Raw genomic sequence first — 18,373 nt, forward strand, 5'->3', positions numbered from 1 at the left:
AGCAGCTCTGGGAGCTTCCGCAGGGTCCCAGGGTGGAGAGGGGGGTCCTGGGCTGACTATCCTGGGGGGTCGGGTAGTCACAGGAGGACACCCCCTCCTTGGATCAGGATGTTTGAGCAGGGCAGAAGGCAGCGACCTTCCCCTGGAGCAGGTTTTCCCTGCGACATGGGGGCACAGAGATTGCGAGAGCCTTGGTCCAGGGGCCATTTCAGGCACCTCCCTGAAATGAGCTCCGTCACGGACAAAAACACACACACACCCCTGTGTAATTCTCACCCTTCGCTGCAGGAAGGGATGAGCCATGTGCTATAAATACTTCTTCAGGGCCAAAGGAAATAGCAAGACAGCAGAGAAGAGGGGTCTGGGCACCAGCAGAGCCCTTCAGGAAGATGGTGGAAGCAGTTGACAGGTTATTAATAGCTCGTCCGCTACGGCATTTTCTTCCAGCAGCGGAGGCAGGCAGTGGGCGAGTGCTGTCCGGCCCGGGAAGCACAGGGAACGTTTTTCCTTTCTGAGCCCCATCTTGCACAAGCAAGCGGGTTCATTATCCCCCCAAACCCACGCATTACGGGAGGGGCGGAAGAGGCAGCGGAGCCAGATCTGCGCAAGGGAACGCGTCTCCAGCGTGAAGGGGCAGGAGGCCGTGCTCCGTTCTGCCCCGACTTTTGCTGCCCCGGCGAAACGCTGCTGCAAATCCTTTCCAAAGCGTTTCACAAGAGCTGATCTACTTTGCGGGGAGGGAGGGAGGGACGTGGGAGGGGAGGGGGCCGCGCAGCTTTGCAGCAGAGCGCTGATGAATGGAGCCTTTGTGCTCGCTGCTGCAGCGCCGTTACCACGTCAACCTTCAGCGGAGGAAGAAAACGGGCCAGCTCCGCTCCCCCCATCCGCCCGACCCCGGCTCCTTTCGTGCGCTGCCTTTTGTCTGGGCCACCAGCAAGGACTCGACATGCAGCTCCGCAAATAGCTCTGGATCTGGGTCATCTCCTACGGCCAAAGCGCCTTTCCCCGGCTGCGGACACAGCCCCATGCGCTCCAGGGTCGGCCGTGTTTGTACCAGGGTGTCTGGGAGCAGGGCGAGCGATTCACATGCCCCGGTATTTTCGGTCCCCAAAGAGGATAAAAAAAAAAAAAAAAAAAAAAAAAAAAAAAAAAAAATTCCGCCCGAGCCGAAGACGACAGATGATTCTGCCGATGCCTGTGGAAAGAAAGAGGTAAGGGAGAGCTCCTCCACCTCACACTGGGGCAGCTTCAGCGGGAAAGAGGGGGATTTTCAGGTAGCGTTCAACCTCCACCAGCAAAACTCGAGTCCCTTTAGGGCAGCCTTTGATAACGAGCCGCTTTCCGAAGCGGCCAGCAGGACTGCAGCCCCACGCTGCTCGGCTGGGAGCAGAGAGCAGGTCCTCAGCACGCAGCCTGCGCCACGCAGGGGATGTCGGAGCCTGCTGGCGAGCTCCGCGGGGGACAGGATACGGCCACAGCGCTCGTGCATCAGCGGAGAAATGGTTTTACCTTCAGGTCCGTGTTGAGAATCCAGATGAACGTGCAAACCCTGGGGTTGCTGGGACATTTCAGTACGATGAATCCTCCGGGTCCGTTCTCACCCCTGTGGGGAACCGAGAGCGCAGAGTCAGAGCTGGGGCCAGACGAAAAGCCATTCTCCAACACCCTGGGGTGCACCACACCGATCCTGCGCTAGCTCCTGCAGCAGCAGCGGCCTCCCCCTCCGCCTGGCAGCGAGGACTGGAGCCCAGCGGGGCAAGAGCAGATGCGCAGAGTGCCCGGGGAGGTGTCTGCTTTGGCTGCAGGCGCAGGAGCGAACACGGCCAGGCAGGTTTCCCACAGGTGCCTTGGCAGCGGTGGTGCCAGGGTTGCCGCAGGGCTGCGGGCTGAGAAGCAGCCTCTGCCTCCGGACCATGCCAGCCCAGCCAAGCCCGGTTCCTCACTGTGGGGAGGTTTCCGAGGCACAACCCTGTGAAAATGGGTGCAAACAAGATGTCCCAGGAAAGCCAAGCGGCCAGGGAAACCCTGTGCAGTCAGGACAGGCTCGGCACGGGGAGCCTTGTCACTACAGCCCCCAGATCCTTCCTCGCACCATCTGATCCATCTCGGAGACAAGGGCTGCGCTCACACACGCAGCCCAAATAGAGATTTCCCTTCCCTGTTCAGGAACACGCTATTTTTGCTCCATGCGTTTGTAAAAAGATGTTTCTAGGCCCTGAAGTCCCCAGCTCTTAAATAGACTGAGGCAGCTATAACGGCTCCGAGTTAAAATGTCAATTACTTTAACCAGATTATTAGGAAAAACAAAGTCAGTGCGCGAAGTGGCACAGCTGGGCCCCAGGCACTGGAGCAGACAGTAACAAGGAGTCCTTGTTTGATGAGACCAACCCCGCCGAGATCCATCACCAGCCGGGCGAAGCTGTGCCTTCGGAAGGGGAGAGGCCAAAGACCTGCCAACACTTTGGGAGCCAGTCCATCCTGACGCAGCTTGTTTCACCCAGGGGACCATCTCTCAGTGTCCGCAGCCTTTAAAGTCAGTAAGTGACGGGCTTACAAGAAGCAAAAGGCATCCGAGAGGCTCCGAGTCAGCTGTTTACTGCCCCTCAGAAATGGCAGCTGGCCCTGATTGGGAATTAACTGTTACATAAACAGGATGCAGACTGGGTTGGGGTTTGTGCTGTTACTGGTCAGCACCTCCACTCCCCTGAGCGGTGAGCTGGGAAACGCCCGAGCAACGCTGAAGAGCACAGAGAGTTTTCTTTAACAAAGGAGGAAGAACAAGGGAAGCAAGGTCTAGTTCCACAAATAGATTAGCTTCCTGCAAATGCTGCCAGAAAGACAGCAGGGTTTTCATTTTAAGTGGCTCTTTGCCCTAAGCTTTAGCAAAGTGCGTCGTGTCAGATAGCAGCTAAAAAACCAGACCCTGCCTCTTACCTGACATACTTGGAGAGCGGAGGCTTCAGGCTGTGCGTGGTCGACATCCCTGAGGAAATGTACCTGTCTCTTCTCCTCTCGATCCGGCGCACGTTCACGAAATCCCTAAGCAAAGAAAGGGCGCCGACTGCTTTAAAACAGGACTTTGAAGGAGCAGATCCCGCTCGCCGGACTGCTGGGAAAGGCCGCGGCAGAGGTATGTCAACACACAGACAAAAGCACAGCGCAGCACTCTTATCAGGGAGACCGACGGACTGAAACAGATTTTGAGTTCTGAGACTCCTGCCAGAAACGTCTGGAGGAGAATTCAGGGGCTCCTTGCCTTTGGGAGCATTACTAGCACAGCCAGCCAGCCCTGCCTCGTTTCCACCCCCCCCCCCCCGCCCCTGCCTCGTCGATGCTGGGAGCTCCCAGCCAGCAAAGAGCGGCAGAGCTGGGGCAGAGCGCTCTCACCACGGGCAGACGCTTCTCTCTGTGTTTTAGGAGGGTGTTTAGGGGCTCAGTACAAAAGAAACAGCGGAATAAACTGACCTTGGGGAAACAACACCGCCTGCGGCCCCAGCTGCCACGTCGTATGAGACGATCGTGTTGTCTTCAACCCGCTGCAAGATCTGGGGGTGGTGGTGGGGAACAAAAAAAAGGAGAGAGATTTCCTCAGACTGTCCCTGCAGGTCTGCACGTGCCAACAGCTAGGTGATACGGACCCCCCCCTAAAACAGCAGCAGGATTCAAAGCAACCAGGGTGTCTTTAGCAGCTGATCTGAGGCTGAGGGGGACGAACTCTTTGGCAGTGTGTGCACAGTGTTTGTCTCCTGCCCTGGGACTGGTCCCTCTGCCTTTTGGGGGACTGGGGGGGCCACAGGCATTGCCTCCAGATCCCTGCCACACCAACAGCACAAAACGCCCAAACCCTAGCAAGCAAAAGCAGGCTTGGCTCAGCCGCTGGCCCATCTCCCTGCCCACCTCATGGGCTTTTGGATAGGCACACGCATGCAGCTGGCTACCGCAGAGCATTCGGATCGTACGGATGAGCGGCGGAGATTTAACGCCTCAGTGACTCGGATCCAGCTAAGCTCCAGTAGGGCCTGGGCACCGCCGACAGCCGGTGTTGGACTGGGAAGCTCCAACTCTCCGCTCCAAGGAGCTCCTGTGATTAAGCCATCTTTGTCCGGCACGCTCACCTGGCAAGCTGCCACTGTTCTGTTCCACAGGATCATCTTCTCAGGCTGGAGAATAACCTCCTGGTAAACTGTTTCAGCAGAGCACTGCAGGAAAGCCTGAGGACAGAGCCAGAGCAGTTAGCCGGTCCCCCGCTCCACTTTGCTAAGATTATTTTTAAGGAACGCAGGGCAGATCACAAACAACAACTGGGATAATACGAGGAGGGGAGCGGCGAGGCTGGGCTGGCTCAAGCCAAGGCTGTCGCCCCTCTGCCACAGCACTCTTGCTCCCCGGGGCCTGGAGGGCACACGTGCAGTCAGCGAGGACAGACCAGACCTCGGGTTTCAGCAGCCGTTGAACTGCTGCCTGCTGAGGTCTGGGCTGGTGTAAGAGAGGGCAAGCGTCTGTCAGTCTGCAACACGGCGAGACAGACAGACCTCAGGGCTGACTTAGGCTTGGCTCCTCTTCCACCCTCGCCCCACTTTATCGGCAGTTCTGCCGCGTGCCCGATTGCTTCGGGAAGTTGCTGAAAAGCTGTTCTGAGCTCCAGCACAGACAACATTCATTTCTCCAGGTCCCCGTGGGACAGGGGATCTTTGGAGGCAAATGGTTAATGCAGTAAAGTGGGACCATCCAGCTTTTTCTCGCGAATACAGAGCTGCTCCATTGGCAGGTCCTGCCAGCAAGGCAACATATGCACTGGAACAAAGAAAAGCCACCGCAGCACCAATGCTTCATTAAAACGTGGTTTACAGCCAAGCCACTCCAGCGAGAGGGCACAGAGCAAGGCACTTCTGAGCAGCTCTTCTCAATGCCAGGCGGCAGCAGACGCACGCTCAGCCCTGGTCTTGCTGGCAATTAGTTGCAATTAGCCTCCTTGGTCAGATTAGTCCTAGATGCTGGGGTTGGAAGCAAGTCTTGCAGTCACCTGCTCCCACTTCTACCAGCAGAGACTGGGGCCCAGCATATTTGCTGGGGAGTTTGTCTGCCAGCCAAGGGGCTTTCCTGGAGAGATTCCCTAGAGCGTGCAGTGCGGTTCATCTGTCTCAAGCAAAGAGAGTGTGCTTTGCAGCCTGACCTGGCCTGCCAGGGCCAGGAGAGAGTGTGAAAGCTGAGCCGGGGCTCCAAGCAGGGCAGCGGGGCTCTTTGCCTGTACCACACAGACTAAGGAAGCAATCCAGGAAGGTTCTTACCTTTAAAATAAAGGTCTTGCCGTGGAAAGGTATTTCAAAAGTGTAAACGACGTCACCAAAGTCCTGTGCAAGAAATAAGAAAGTGACGTTTGGGTTAGCAAAACAAATCGCTTCTATCTGGGGTAAAGCCTGCTAGTCTGCAAACGCTGCGGCTGCAGGAGCCGGCCTGCCTCGCCCGTCATTCCGAAGGACCCTCTCCAGCCCTAAAATGTCCCCTGTCCCGTCCCCCCCCTCAACAGCAGGCAGCAACCCCAGCACGGGAAGGGCACCGAGCACATTTCAGATGCACGTGCAGAAATTTCCATAAACAAAACAATATCCAGAGCAGCAGCCGTGATGAGACAGAAAAAGAATCCACCCCACGTCAGCCTGCAAACCCCACGTCAAGGTCAAATTCTCTTTGTAGCAAGCTACCAACACCAGGGTAAGAGAAAGGGGTTAGTTTGCCAACACTGCTGTTGTTACCTACATCTGAGAAGAGACTCCCTGGAGGGGTTAGGGCTGGACAGATGATAACCTTTCATCATTAGCCCCGTGTTAAACTCTGATTAGTCTATTTAAATCCGTCCCCCTTTGGATAAAGAAAACAATCTGCCCAGCTAGTTTGGCATCAGACAATGGATCACTTGACAGGGGAATTTTAAACACCAGATGAGACTGCAGTTTGCAGGACTCTCACCCCAATCGTGTTGCGAGCCCACAAGCAGAAAACAAGGTTGGGTTTAGGGGGCAGAGACACTGCCCCTTTCTCTCCACCCTTTGGGGAGTGAAAGGAGCTCTAGGTACCCCCTCAAGCTCTATTGTGGCTCAGGGAATGGTGAGGAAACAGGCAGGGTAGGGCCTGCTTTGCTCTGTGCGCCTCCGTGCTGCCCAAAGGAAGAGGTGGGACGTGCAGACCCCTTTGGCAAAGCCACAGGGGAAGGATGTACGGCAGAGAGAGGGCCCCAATTTACACTCCAGCACCCACAAGGTCTCTGTCCCGGAGAAGGGGGGACACAAATAGCTTTGGGGGGTGGGAGGAACAGTCTGTTCCCCACACTCTCCTGCTCTCACGTGGGCCAGAAAGGCCAGACCCCAGCTTGGCTTGGTCTCCCCAGGACACTCAAAGGCTCCTTGCTGTGGAGCAAGGGCAGAAGCTGCAGCGACGGGGCCCTCCCGCCCCGCCGCAGGGCCAGCACGCCCCCGTTCCTCCCCACACCGGCAGCCACGGCTCCGCATCCCAACGCCTACCAAAGGTGAGCTGTCCGCCCCTGCCCGCCTGCCGTCTAGAGGGAGGAGTGATGGGCTCTCTCCTGTCAAACAGGAAGGCAATTAAACGTCTAATTAAATAAGAGGGGATTTTACATTTAACTGAACTGGAATAGATTCCTAATTCAATCAGGTAATTGTAACGCTTGTTAATTTTTCATGTCGCAAGGAGGTTTCAAAAGCCTCATTTGTCCTCCCGTTTTTGCTAAGCCATCCGTGCTTTCTGCCGGCAGCGCTGCCCGGCAGGTGGGGCAGGGGGGGGGACACTTGCATTGTTTTTCTCGAACTTCCAGTTCTCCTCCTGGGCGAGGATTTGGTCCACAACCTCCATTGCGTCTTTGCCTTGTCGGACATATTCTTTCTCCTAGGAGAAAAGAGAACATTTCATTAGCTGGGTTTGCGGAAAGCCCAAAGTGCGCGTGCAAGGCTTGCTACCCCCCCTCCCAGGGCTGGCAGAGGGAAAGGGGATATCTCCCATCACCGCACCACAGAAATCTCTTAATTTGGGTCACAGAGGCCTCATTTTGGAGCTCAAAGTCACGCTCCCCGCCCTGGCTTCTATCCACACACCAGCTGCGTCTACCAGCGAGTCTCCCGCCTCAGCGTAAGGGTTTCCAGCAGGCAAAGGGCTATGAGATGCCCAGAGCTTCCTTCTGTGGAGGTGCCAAAACTGGGGCTGAATGGTGGCAGAACCGCTTGGAAAAGAGCACAAAGCAGCCTGTGCCCAGCCAGGCTTTGGGGAGGCGAAGGACCGCCTCACGAGCCACAGTTCGGTGGGGATGGTTGAGGCAATGCCCTCCTTGGTATGCAGCCGCCAAACCAGGGACTGACGAGGGAAGGGGAGAGGGGGACAGGCGGGAGGCAGAGCCAGAGCCACATCTCTGTGGGATGCTGCAGGGGAGAGCAGGCGGCCCTGGGGAGCGGGTTAATGGCGGGTGTTACCCAGAGGGCCCCCTCCCGCCCCAGCCACGATGCCACCGGTCCCGGGGCACACGGGGAACAGCCTGGGAGGCCTATGGGCAGGGATAGCCGGCCTCAGGCCACGCTGCCTCTCTTTACCTGAGCTGTCAACACCTTCCTCCCCGCACCTTCCTCATCCGACTCGTTGTCCGACCCTAGTGGGGAAGCACACAATTAACACACTGTTGATGAAGACCCCGTTTGTACAATCTCCCTTGGACAGACAGTGTCCGATCCCCGGGCCCTATCCGACAGGAAGGGCTGTCAGCGGGGAGAACCCCGACACAGCCCAGGCCCTGTCTCCCCAGGCGCTTCTGCTCTGCAGCCAGCTTGCAGGCGCTGCTCTGCTCCCCGAAAGGCTGCACACGGGTGTCAGCTACACCGAGACAACTGCTCCAGCTTGACATCTCCTCGCTCCCAAGCACGGGAGGTCTCCGGAGCCAGCACGAGGCAGTGTCACAGGGCAGTGGCGTGCTGCCAGCTCTTATCCTCATCACCTGCTTGTGGCAACTCACCCCCAAGCCCTCATCCCAAGGCAGTACTTTAGCCACAAGCTAAAAGCATCTAACCCCAAGACCACAAAAGGCTCCGGTTTCCCACAGAGCTGAAGCCAGGGGCACGGGGCTGAGCCCCGCAGATGGCACAGAGGCAGCACGGCCATGCCTCCCCTGCCCAGGCACAGGGCGAGGAGTGGGGAGCCTGTTTTGCAGTGTCAGTTCTTGGAGGCGCTGCCACCCACCGCTGCCAAGGGCTGGGATAACGAGACAGAGCACGGGGAGGAGGCGATTATAGAAGTGAGGAGACCCAGGAGGAATGCCCCGAGGGGAACAAGCTCGGGAAATGAGGCAGCTCAGCTGCCTGCGAGGTGACGGCAGAAGGGGAGGAGAGCATGTCTTACGTCTTACCTGCGAAGGACTCCGGTGGGGAGTAGAACTGCCCCTCAGAAAGGGCTCTGGGGTAGAGCAGGGGGCCGCGAGAGGCTGCAGCCTGGGCTGCCAGGTACCCTGCGAACCAAAGCAGGAGGTTTTACACACACAGCATTCAGCGCTTCAACACCAAGGGGTCCTGGGGCCCCCACCCCTCCTCAACCACCCTCCCAGATACAGCCGGTCCTTTCGCACCAGCCAGCCCACAAGCTTTTCAGCTCCTATTGCCTCATCTTTTGTTTGAGACATTTTATCTGCATGGAGATCAATGGGCTCTTTTGCCTGTCAAATCCAAAGGCGATTAAACATCTAATTAAATAAAAGCTTCCCCTGGAAGCAATTTGGAACCTGAGCCTAATCCAATAGAGGCATTAAACACTTGATCATTTTTCATCTTAAAGCCTCCTTGCAAGACCCAAACATCCTCTGGTGTTTTCCAGTCAGTCAGTGCCTTTCTGATCAAGCCCCGCTTGACAAATACTCCTTCGTTTACGTGCCATTTCCCAGTCCTCCTTCGTCAGTTAAGCCTGGGAGAGCGACAAACTCCTTTTGCTCCTTTAGTAATGGGCAGCCGTGCCAGTCCAGGCCAAGCAACCGCTCCCTAGAAGGACCCCTGGAAGTTACAGGTGCCCAGCGGGGTAATTTGTAAAGGATTAGGTCAGACTCGATCTCCATTTAGTCTGACCCCAGCGACCAGAGGCTGTAAAATTTCACGCACCGTAACTCACACCACGCCCCTGCAACGTGTCTGTAACTGAAGCAATCCTCTCTGAAAGGTCTCCAGCCCAGATCTGAAGACAGATATCCAGAGACGGAGAGTCCAGCAGTCCGCCTGGCATTTGTCCCACTGTTTCAAAACATTTTCTCCGATGCGGAGGTGAGCTCTGTTTCCAACGTGTCTGGCTTCAGGATCCAGACATTGGGGAATTTGGCACGTTTTTCTCCACTCAATTAAAAGATGCTTTTTATAATCTGGTATTTTCTCCCCCTGAAGGGGCTTATATACCATAACAGAATTGAGTCAGGCACTTACCGTCGCAGCCAGCCTGGAGATCACTTCTCCATAAATGTCAGATCTGTCAAGGTGCTGCCAAAGCAGCAGAAACCCCAGGCCTGGTAGTCTCATTTGCCAATTCCTACCAGAGAGGAGCAAAATACTCACATCGTTCCTCTTCTGCTTCCTGAGTTAGGACTTTAAAATCCAGGAACCAAGTCTCTAGCCAAGCAATGACAAAGGAGACGATGGGAAGTAAATAGCCGAAAGCCCCTTTGGTTAGAAGCTGTGTGGAAGAAAGCAGAAACCACAGGGAGTTTACACAAACGGGAAAACAGCAGCATCAAGTAATCACAAAGCAATCCCCTGTGAGCCCAAGGAAACCAACCTCGGAGAGGATGACCTTCACAATCAGGAAGGCACTGGATACCAATGTAGTGACCTGAAAAAATAAATTTACGTATCTCAGATCCCTGCGAACTGCAGGCGTAGAGAGAAAACTCAAAACAGGAAAGCAAAAATTGCCTTCTTACCGCTATGACCCACCAGTGGCGCAGCCTGACGATCGCATAGGCCAGCAGCAACACAAAAAACCGAAAGAAAGCCAAGACCTTTAAAAACAAAAAGCCATCAACACCGGTCACTGCCCTTGTCCCTTTGCCAGGTGCTGGGAGGACACAGAGACAGGCCAGCTCCCGAGGACCTCACCGCCTGGACAGATGGGGTCAAGGCTACGACAGGACGGGCTGCAACCTGCCCAATTTCACTGAGCCAGGTGAGGGGCAAGGCTGCGGGGAGACCCCAGCGCCCCCCACCCCCCAGCATGCAGACCCTCCCTGCCCAGCCTTCAGCCACGCTACCCCTAGCTCCAAAGCTGTTTCCTCAGCTGCAGCAGTCGGGGATACTCACAAATATATCAAAGAAAGAGGTCTTAAAATTATACTCGATGATTTCATTCTCCAAGTTCTTCTGAATGCCATCCTTGGTCTGAAGGGGAGACAGGAAACCAGAAAGCTATTGAGTGCACTGATAAGAAACTAATGGTAGAAAGAACCCGGCCAAGCGGTGACCGGAGGTTACCGCCAGGTCAGGTTATGCATCAGGCATACAAATGCCTGCCGCACGCACGACGCAGGCTCATCTGCCAACGCAGGACCACGGGAGGATATAACAGCCCATTTCACCCTCGGTTTCACACCGAGGAGCGCGAGTCGGGTAGCCAGAGCTGGAGCAGCAGGCAGGTACATTAAACACTTCGATGTGGGGGCTTTCCAACACTGAAAAGCCGCTCCTTCGGCTCAGCACATCCAGCGCCACCGGATCACAACCCTCTCAGCCTACAGCCCTTGGTTGGACAACACCTCCCACTCATGCCCACTGCTGCCGTGTGTGGCTTCAGGTGACAGACTTCAGCTGTACGGGAGGAGTCGTGATTTAAAAAAAAAAAAAAAAATAAATGAAAAACCACAGGAAATCACTTCCCTAGCACCTTCCGTAACAAAGCATCTCCCACAGCTGGGCAATCAAAACCTCTCCCCTGCGAGGGCTCTCAGGGGTCACTCAGCAACCTGGTGGAATTTAAGCTGCGATCGTCCTCGTTGTGCAAAGCACCGAGGGGGTCCCCTCTCCTTTCTTCCAGGCCAGCTGGCTTCCCACGGCTCACAGCAGCGCTGAGCTGCCCTCCAGGAAATCTGACGGAGGAAGTCAACCAGCAGGTTCAAACGTACTGGCAAAGGGGAAGAGGGAGGAGAGGAGGACGAGGGACGTGCACAGACACAGACTGCAAGGAAATCTGAAAGAGGCAAAACCGCTTTCTGGGATATTGTATGGGAGCGTGGAAAAAGCTCACAGAAGAGCTCCCTTGCCTCACCCCAAGACAATCTGGGACCCGACAGCCCTGGTACTTTTGATACCATAAATCCTGTTCTCGGGAGCCTGGAATCGCTGTTTATGAGGAAGCGGATGGCTCAGGTAACTGGAACAAATGCTTCACCTTTAGGCTATTGGTTTGAACGCAGCCCAGCTGGCCTGGACGCGGGTATAGGCTGACAGCTGTTTGATGATCTGTGAGAAACAAGTTGGTGGATCTCAGGCCAGTTCTTGGCAGCCTGGTGTCCTGGCACCCTCTTGTCAGACAGTCCAAGGACAGAAGAGGCAGCCATCGGGAAGCGGTCCCTCTAGGTCAGGGCTGGTGCTTAATATTCAGGGAGAGGGGGGCAAAGCAGTTCTGCACTATCGCTTTGTCTGATCTGTGGCTCCAGGATTCGCGCCAGGCAGCTCTGCGGAGCTGCCACCGAAAGCCTCTTCCCCACACCGGGACTCCGCTATGAGATGCTGCAGGAGGAACGAGAGGCAGGGAAAGCTTTGGATGATGATTTCTGGGAGGTGTTTCCAGTTTAAATACAGGCCACTGCCACGAACAAGGAAGAAGAACTGTCTGAGGCATCTCTCTGTCTCAGAGAGCAGCAAGCTCGCCGAATGAAAGTTTGCAGGCAACAGACGTTTAACGAGGGCCAATTTGCTCAGCTTATCTTGCAGCAAAGGAAACCGCTTGATAAAAAAAGCATTAGTCATGATATAAAATCGTTGCTCTCCATAACTAGGCAAATAAGCTGTCCTAATAGCTTTAAATATGCAGCATCTCAGCTCAGGGCCCAAATATCAGCAGTTAGTCACTCATTAATGGCTACCTGCAAGACCTACGCTCGCAATCACCCTGGTGACCATGCTGGCAGATTATATCCCCGGGGCTGGATAATTTGATTTGTAGACAGCACCTCTCCAGAGAGCCCAGAGAACAGGGACAAGAGCAGGAGGCTGGGGTCCAAGCCGGGCGTGCAGGACACCATCGGCATCGCTGGAATGCTGGCTGAGAGATGCTTTTTCCTAGTCAGGGGGGGTAGGGGTCTCTTCAGGCTCTCGACACTGCCTGGCCAGGACAAGGGAGCTGCTGGCCAAGACAATCTGTTAAGTGCAGACACTGCAGGAGATCAACAGGGCAGAGATAAGAGCCGCTAAGTGAGCCCAGGATCCAGTGCTGATAAATAAAGGCCAGACACCGGCAGGGCTGCACGCAGAAGCGCTGGGGTCTATCTGTTCATCTTGCCTCCCTGCTCAGGTTGTTCCATGGGAGGACATGTAGTACCTGAAACCCGCCGCCAGCACAGCCGAAACCAGTCAGGACCAGTTCAGGAAAAATAAAATAAATAAAACACAGCCCAGGGAGTAATGCGAACCTGATGAGACTGAGTTAAGTAAACTGGATTTCCTTGGTCATTACAACAGTTGAGACACTGAGCAAACACAGCAGCCTGCACGGGTGTGACAGCGCTGCGGAGAGGACCCCAACGCTCGCAGTCCCCTTCGCCTGCCCCCGGCGCGGTGCAGCAGCACCTCTGGCTTTCAGCAGCGGAGATCAGTAGCAGTACGTTGGGACCAAAGCTCAAAGCCCTTTTTGTCTTTGCCCAACAGCTGGGTGGGCGAGAGGAGGGTCTGCACGTCCTACCTCGCTCCTCTGATGTTCTGAGAACAAGACACTGCAGCAAAGCTGGCAGCTGCTTGGCAAACACAGCAAGCAGCTTCACTTAAAGCAAGGGGAACAGGAGAGAAATTTGGCCAACTGCTCAACCTGGCGATTCCATGGGCCCCAGATCTTGTTACACTACAACATGGGGTGCTACACACAACGGCATTAATGACCCTGGACAGCCACAACAGAGGCCGGTTGAAGGAAATGAACTGGACTTTAGCTTACACTAACTGCACAGCAGTTTCTCAGCCAGCACAAATCAGCAGAGCGCTGGGAAGAACAAACAAAGACTTGGCCCAAGACTTCTGAAACCGAGCAATTAATACGGAGGGAACTGAATTTAAAAAGCACAGCTTAAAAGGGCAACGGCTCCTCAGATTTGCTTCCCCCAACTTACATTCAATTCGATTATCCACAACAGGGAGATGAAGAGCAGGTCGAAGGTGACAAAGAGGCAGAAGGTCCTCCTCACGTCCGAGATGGCTTTCCTCTTCTCTGGAGAGAAGTAGCAATACGGGGAGAAGCCCTGGCTCTGGGAGAACGAGGTGCTGATGGACGCTATGGCTGGGAGGCTTCGTTCCAGGTCGTGCTGCAGGTCTGTCGGCTTGCTCATCCTTGGCCCAAGCGACTTGGGTCCTACGTCAATTGGGGCAGCATCTGCCAAGTCAGTGCATCACCTGTGGGGACATGAAGGGGACCCTCAGGCCTCAGGTCTCCGGATACCCCTTCTCCTCTCCCCCCCCGAAGGCAAATATTCCTATTACCAAATCAGATCCTGCCTGTTTTATACAATTCCTGAGGGAAAAGGCTTAATACTGGCTTTTGGGCTGCCAAAGAGCCTCCCTCTCGGAAGCAAAGACACCCAGGGCTCACCCTAGGGTTGCCCCGTCTCACCCTCGCACCCCACATTCACCAGCACAGACAGGGACCCTCCTTCCCTCTTGCTCACTGCAGGGGAGGAGGAATTGGCTGTGGAAGGCTCAGGGGAGTGTGGGGGGCGGGGGGTCTGCCACGGCAGCAGGAAAAGGGGCCTCAGGGTGTTTCCGCGGAGGCCCGTGATCCGAAAGGGAGCAGCCCCCAGGATCCCGCAGCCACCCTGAGCTACAGCAGCCGCCTCTGCAGGGACAGATGCAAAGCTCCCAGGGGCTCAACATTTTGCACCAGGCAAACCGCAAAACCTCGGGAATCAGTCGTCCCATCAGATCCTATCCCGTCGGATCCCATCCCGCATGGCTGAGAGAGGAGCCTGCTCGCTTCAGGAGCGGGACGCTGGGTTTTACTCCCAACTCCGGCCAAGCGGAGCAGCAGGAAGGCAGCGGGGGAAAGCGCTGCTCTGTCCTGGCCACGGCGGCTGGCAGTGCCGGGCACACATCCCCAGCGTGAGCGAGGTGTTGAGGTCTGAGGGCTGTTTTCACGCAGCCTGTGCCAACCATTGTATTAAAATTTTTTCCTTTCCGTCAGCACCGCACAAGGAGGCCACTATGTTAATGGACCGTGCAACTAAGCACACGCCGGAGACAAACAAGGAAAGAGGATGCCAAAACAGGTCAGGCCAGGGATCTGTCAGTCCCCGGCTCTGCCACCTCCGCGTCACCCACAGCAAATACACAGCGACGAACTCCTCCTCTGCAAAACACTCCTGCTCAAGGATATTTTGCCTCCAAAAAACCAGATTTTTTTACTGTCTTAGCCACTGCCCCAGTGGTTCTGCATCCTCCTGGATCCAAGTGGGGTTTGTCCGCAGCAGATCCCACTCGTAAAAACCAGGAGGCTGCGGCCATGCAATGTCTGGTGGAAAAAGCCCCAAGACTGCGCCCAGACCTGTGGGAAGGGGCAATCCACAGGGCAGGCGAAGCTAGGGCTGCTGCTGAGCCCCACCGGATGCTGGAGCAACTCCAAGAGCTGAGCACAGCCTGATTTGGGGCAATTTTGGGTCCCTGCGCCAGCGGCTTCTGCGTCCCAGCCCCTGGGGAGCACCAGGGCTGGAAAGGGAACAAAGCTGGACTCCTGTCAAGTCCCCGTTAGTCTCTCTCAGAGGCACTTCGGAAGGAGCTGGAAGACTTGTCACTTCAGATCAGCCACAACGACCACGGCCCTTCGCTGCTCCGAGCGAGGGGCCCATCTCAAACTGAGAAAAGTTAAAGACATCTGTGAGTGCTGAATAATACATCACCTCATGCACGGGCTGCCTCTTCCTCTACGGCGGGGTGTCACCGCCTCCTTCCCTCAAACACCACTTTGCACTTAGGCAGCCCCCCGCAACTTTCACAGCGCTTTAAAATCACCCTGCGAGACTCGCCGTCCCCGCTCCCCCGACACCGAGGCAGCGCTGGGGCTGTGCTGCAGTGCCAGGGACACAGCAGAGAGCAGGGACGTGGTAGAGCGTGGCAGCCGGTGCAAGCCCTCATGCAGCTCAGCCTGCCTAAACCCACCCATTGCTAAAACCCAGCCTTCCCGGTAAGGTTTAGCACTGCTTTAGAAGCACGCCCATCCCAAACCAACTGGCAATAACCAACTTCTGGAGGAGAATCAGCGACGAGGGCTTTACCTCCAGAGCACTGTGGGACAGAGCAGGGTTTTGCAGAAATATTTTAAGCCCAGATGAGCCCCCCCTGGACTGGGGCTGCTCCCTCAGGCAGGAGAAAGCTCAGAGCAGAAAGAGCAGGGGCTGGATCTGAGCGTGTTTAAATGTGCCTTTTTCTGGGTGACAGATAAATTATTGAGCGCCCCGGTGTTGTATTATGCATTCAGACATCCTCCGCAGCCCGCGCCGCACCGGCTGCTGAGCTGCGAGCCGCTTTCGAAAAAAAAAAAAAAAAAAAAAAAGGGAGAGGGGCTCTCGAGACTCTGAGGGAAGATTTGGTGACACCTCCTGTTTTGAGGATAAAGCAGGAGGCGAGGGGGGCTGCGGAGATGAGAGGCGATGCCACCGTTGGCAGTGATTCCGCAAATCCCAGCAGGAAGCAAACCCAGAGGAGAAGCGGACGGTGAATTCCTGAGACAACACCAAGCACCAATACCCAGCAATCGCTGCCACAGAGGCCCACACGGCAAAACACCGGCATCCCAGCCTGGCTCCAACTAGATGCCGGGCACCAAAATGGATCCAGGACTCACGCCAAGGCCACAGCACGGCCCTGGGAAAGGCCAGAGCAGCCCCTGCAAAGCTCTGGTGTCACCCCCTCCCCACTCTCAGCTTTTAGATTCAAATCACAAGCTTCTCATTAGCACGCGTTTGCATGTTAATGACACGTCTTACAGTAAGAAGCCTTTCCATCTTGTGACATTGCTTCTCCTTTCCTCCCGCGCCCCCGACTTCCTATTAATGTGTCTTCTCAGCTCACATGACGGCTTCAACAGCTAATTCTCATGTCACCTCTTCTGAGAGTTACAGCCTTTGCACCGAACGCTGCGCCAGGAGGCAAAACGCCCGGAGAATGAGAGGGACTGGGCCCTTTAGTGGCACCAACCGCAGGTGTTCTACCAGACCCTAACATGCATCCGAGTTTCCCAGCAGGGAGATTTGCCTTTAAAACAAAAAGGTCACTATTAAAGTAAATTTGACACTAAACCTCACTCCAAGAAACCCAGGAGGTGATCCAATTTCTTCAGCAAACCACTGGACGGGCCCCATCATGTTCATGGCCAGATCTCCATGGGGCTAAGGCTGTTTGGTTTTTGAGCACCCCCAGATGTTGCCGTGATCCCGCAGCAAGGGCACGGCGCGGAGCTCTGCAGCGAGCTTTCCCTAAGGCACCTTCCAGGGCTAATCCAAGCCTGTGTCTACACTCAGAAAGCACATTCCGTGTTGGCTGCCAGCACCGCTGGTGGCACAAGTGACAGCAAGCAGAGCAGGGGGGGCTGACAGGCAACGGCCGTGGTAAAACAGAGTGATGAGGGGGATCAGGGCTGTGGCTTTGGTCTGTCCATGAGCAGCCACTCATTCAAAAGGCTGGGCGCCACCGCTGCTCAAGTTCAGCATCCAAGCATGCACCAGGTGCAGGCACAGACCCCCAGGGAGCCCAGCACCACAGAGAGAAACGAGGAAACTCAGAGGGCTCCATGAACAGCGCGTTTCCCCGGAGCCGGCACAGCCCCGGCTCTTTTCACTTGCAATCCCTTTGCTCCCATCCCTCCACCCTGGAGCTGTGCCCCGGAGAGCCAGAGGCAGCGCGCTCCTGGCACGGCAGCTCCTTGACGCCCGGTGTGCCAGGCTCAGCCACGCTCACCATCCCAGCATTCAGCCATCGCTTTTCCGAGCTGCTCTTTTCCTCCTGCCCAAGGTGCCGGGGGAGCGGCCCGCCAGCACCTCTAGAAGCCCTGTGAAACCCCGCAGCGTCCGCATCCCCCCCCAGCCCTGCGTGTTGGTCAAGTTGAGCCGCTGCCCACCAAGGGCTGAGCCAACCCCAGAGCCAGATCCTGCCTCTCCCTGCAGACAAAGCCATCCCCGTGGCCCCTCACAAACAGGTTGGGAGCTCCTTCCCCCCAGCTGCCCCTTCTCTACACCCAAAAATGGAGGCACAGCCCCCCTGGGCCCACACCCCCACCTCATGCAGCCCCCACCTCAGCACTTTGCAGCATTGCAACAGTTTTCTGAACGCTTTGGCAGCAATGTGTTTGCCAACGTGGTTGCCCAAAGCCCCCTTGGGGTCCAGCACCTCTCCTGCCCCCCTGGGGACCCCACAGTGGGTGTCATCCCCCCCTTTCCCCCCCAGTTTGAGAAGGCAGCGAAAGGCACAGCCTGCCTGAACATTTGGGTGGGCTCCTGCCCCCAGGAGCACTGCAGGACCCCGCAGCAGCATCTGGCATCCTTGCGCCGTGACCGAAACCTGTGACCAAAACCCCAGCCACGTCTCACCCGGTCCCACAGAGGCACTGGAGGGTTTGGTGACGCGGAGGGGGACATTAAACACTTGGAATGGCCCAGGTTTGCAGCCAGGGAGAGGCTTCACTCTGTCGCGACGGTGGCAACAGAAGGGTCTCTGAGGGCTGGCAGAGGGTGGGGGGTCTTTGTGGAGACCCCAGACCCGAAGCAGCAGGGATGCGTCGGCAGTAATAGCACAGGCCAACCCCGAGCACGAACCTCCAAAGCAGGGCAGCCCCCGGCACCGGGATCACCGCAGGATATTCCAGATGGAGCCGTTCAGCGTTTCCCAAGGGACTGAGGGGACGGCAGTGGCCAGGACCCCCCGACAGCCCCTCTGTGGCCCCGTCCTCAGGCAGGAGCAGGTTCCTCCTCTTCCTCCTCCTCCTCCTCACTGAGGCTGCGAGGTTTCCTGCGCTCACGTTGGTAAAACCGCCCCGAGGTTGATGCCTGGAGAGGAACGGGTTCGTTACTGCAATTAGGGAGGGACAACGCTTCCCGATGCCCGGGCCTCCACCGCTGCTCCATGCTCGTGTCCCATCCTGTCATGTGTCCCCCCCCCAG

General features: G+C 56.3%; 2 protein-coding genes across 2 annotated transcripts in view; both read right to left on the reverse strand.

Moving 5' to 3' along the window:
- The window catches only part of STARD3 (StAR related lipid transfer domain containing 3), a 19,236-nt gene extending 937 nt beyond the window's left edge, over nt 1-18,299 (reverse strand). Inside the window, exons 1-14 of the mRNA XM_009642553.2 lie at nt 18,029-18,299; nt 13,343-13,622; nt 10,326-10,403; nt 9,950-10,027; nt 9,805-9,858; nt 9,585-9,702; nt 8,402-8,500; nt 7,596-7,651; nt 6,808-6,900; nt 5,289-5,351; nt 4,116-4,211; nt 3,466-3,545; nt 2,935-3,039; nt 1,510-1,603 (exon numbers count right to left, since the gene is read on the reverse strand). Coding sequence (XP_009640848.1) covers nt 1,510-1,603; nt 2,935-3,039; nt 3,466-3,545; nt 4,116-4,211; nt 5,289-5,351; nt 6,808-6,900; nt 7,596-7,651; nt 8,402-8,500; nt 9,585-9,702; nt 9,805-9,858; nt 9,950-10,027; nt 10,326-10,403; nt 13,343-13,558 — 1,230 coding nt within the window. The 5' untranslated portion in view covers nt 13,559-13,622; nt 18,029-18,299. The remainder of the gene's footprint in view (nt 1-1,509; nt 1,604-2,934; nt 3,040-3,465; nt 3,546-4,115; nt 4,212-5,288; nt 5,352-6,807; nt 6,901-7,595; nt 7,652-8,401; nt 8,501-9,584; nt 9,703-9,804; nt 9,859-9,949; nt 10,028-10,325; nt 10,404-13,342; nt 13,623-18,028) is intronic.
- The window catches only part of PPP1R1B (protein phosphatase 1 regulatory inhibitor subunit 1B), a 10,729-nt gene continuing 6,979 nt past the window's right edge, over nt 14,624-18,373 (reverse strand). Inside the window, exon 5 of the mRNA XM_035897956.1 lies at nt 14,624-14,766. Within this exon, the coding sequence (XP_035753849.1) occupies nt 14,624-14,766 (143 nt within the window). The remainder of the gene's footprint in view (nt 14,767-18,373) is intronic.

Source organism: Egretta garzetta, unplaced genomic scaffold, assembly GCF_000687185.1.
Source record: "Egretta garzetta isolate BGI_Z169 unplaced genomic scaffold, ASM68718v1 scaffold867, whole genome shotgun sequence".
In the NCBI taxonomy this organism is placed as follows: domain Eukaryota; kingdom Metazoa; phylum Chordata; class Aves; order Pelecaniformes; family Ardeidae; genus Egretta; species Egretta garzetta.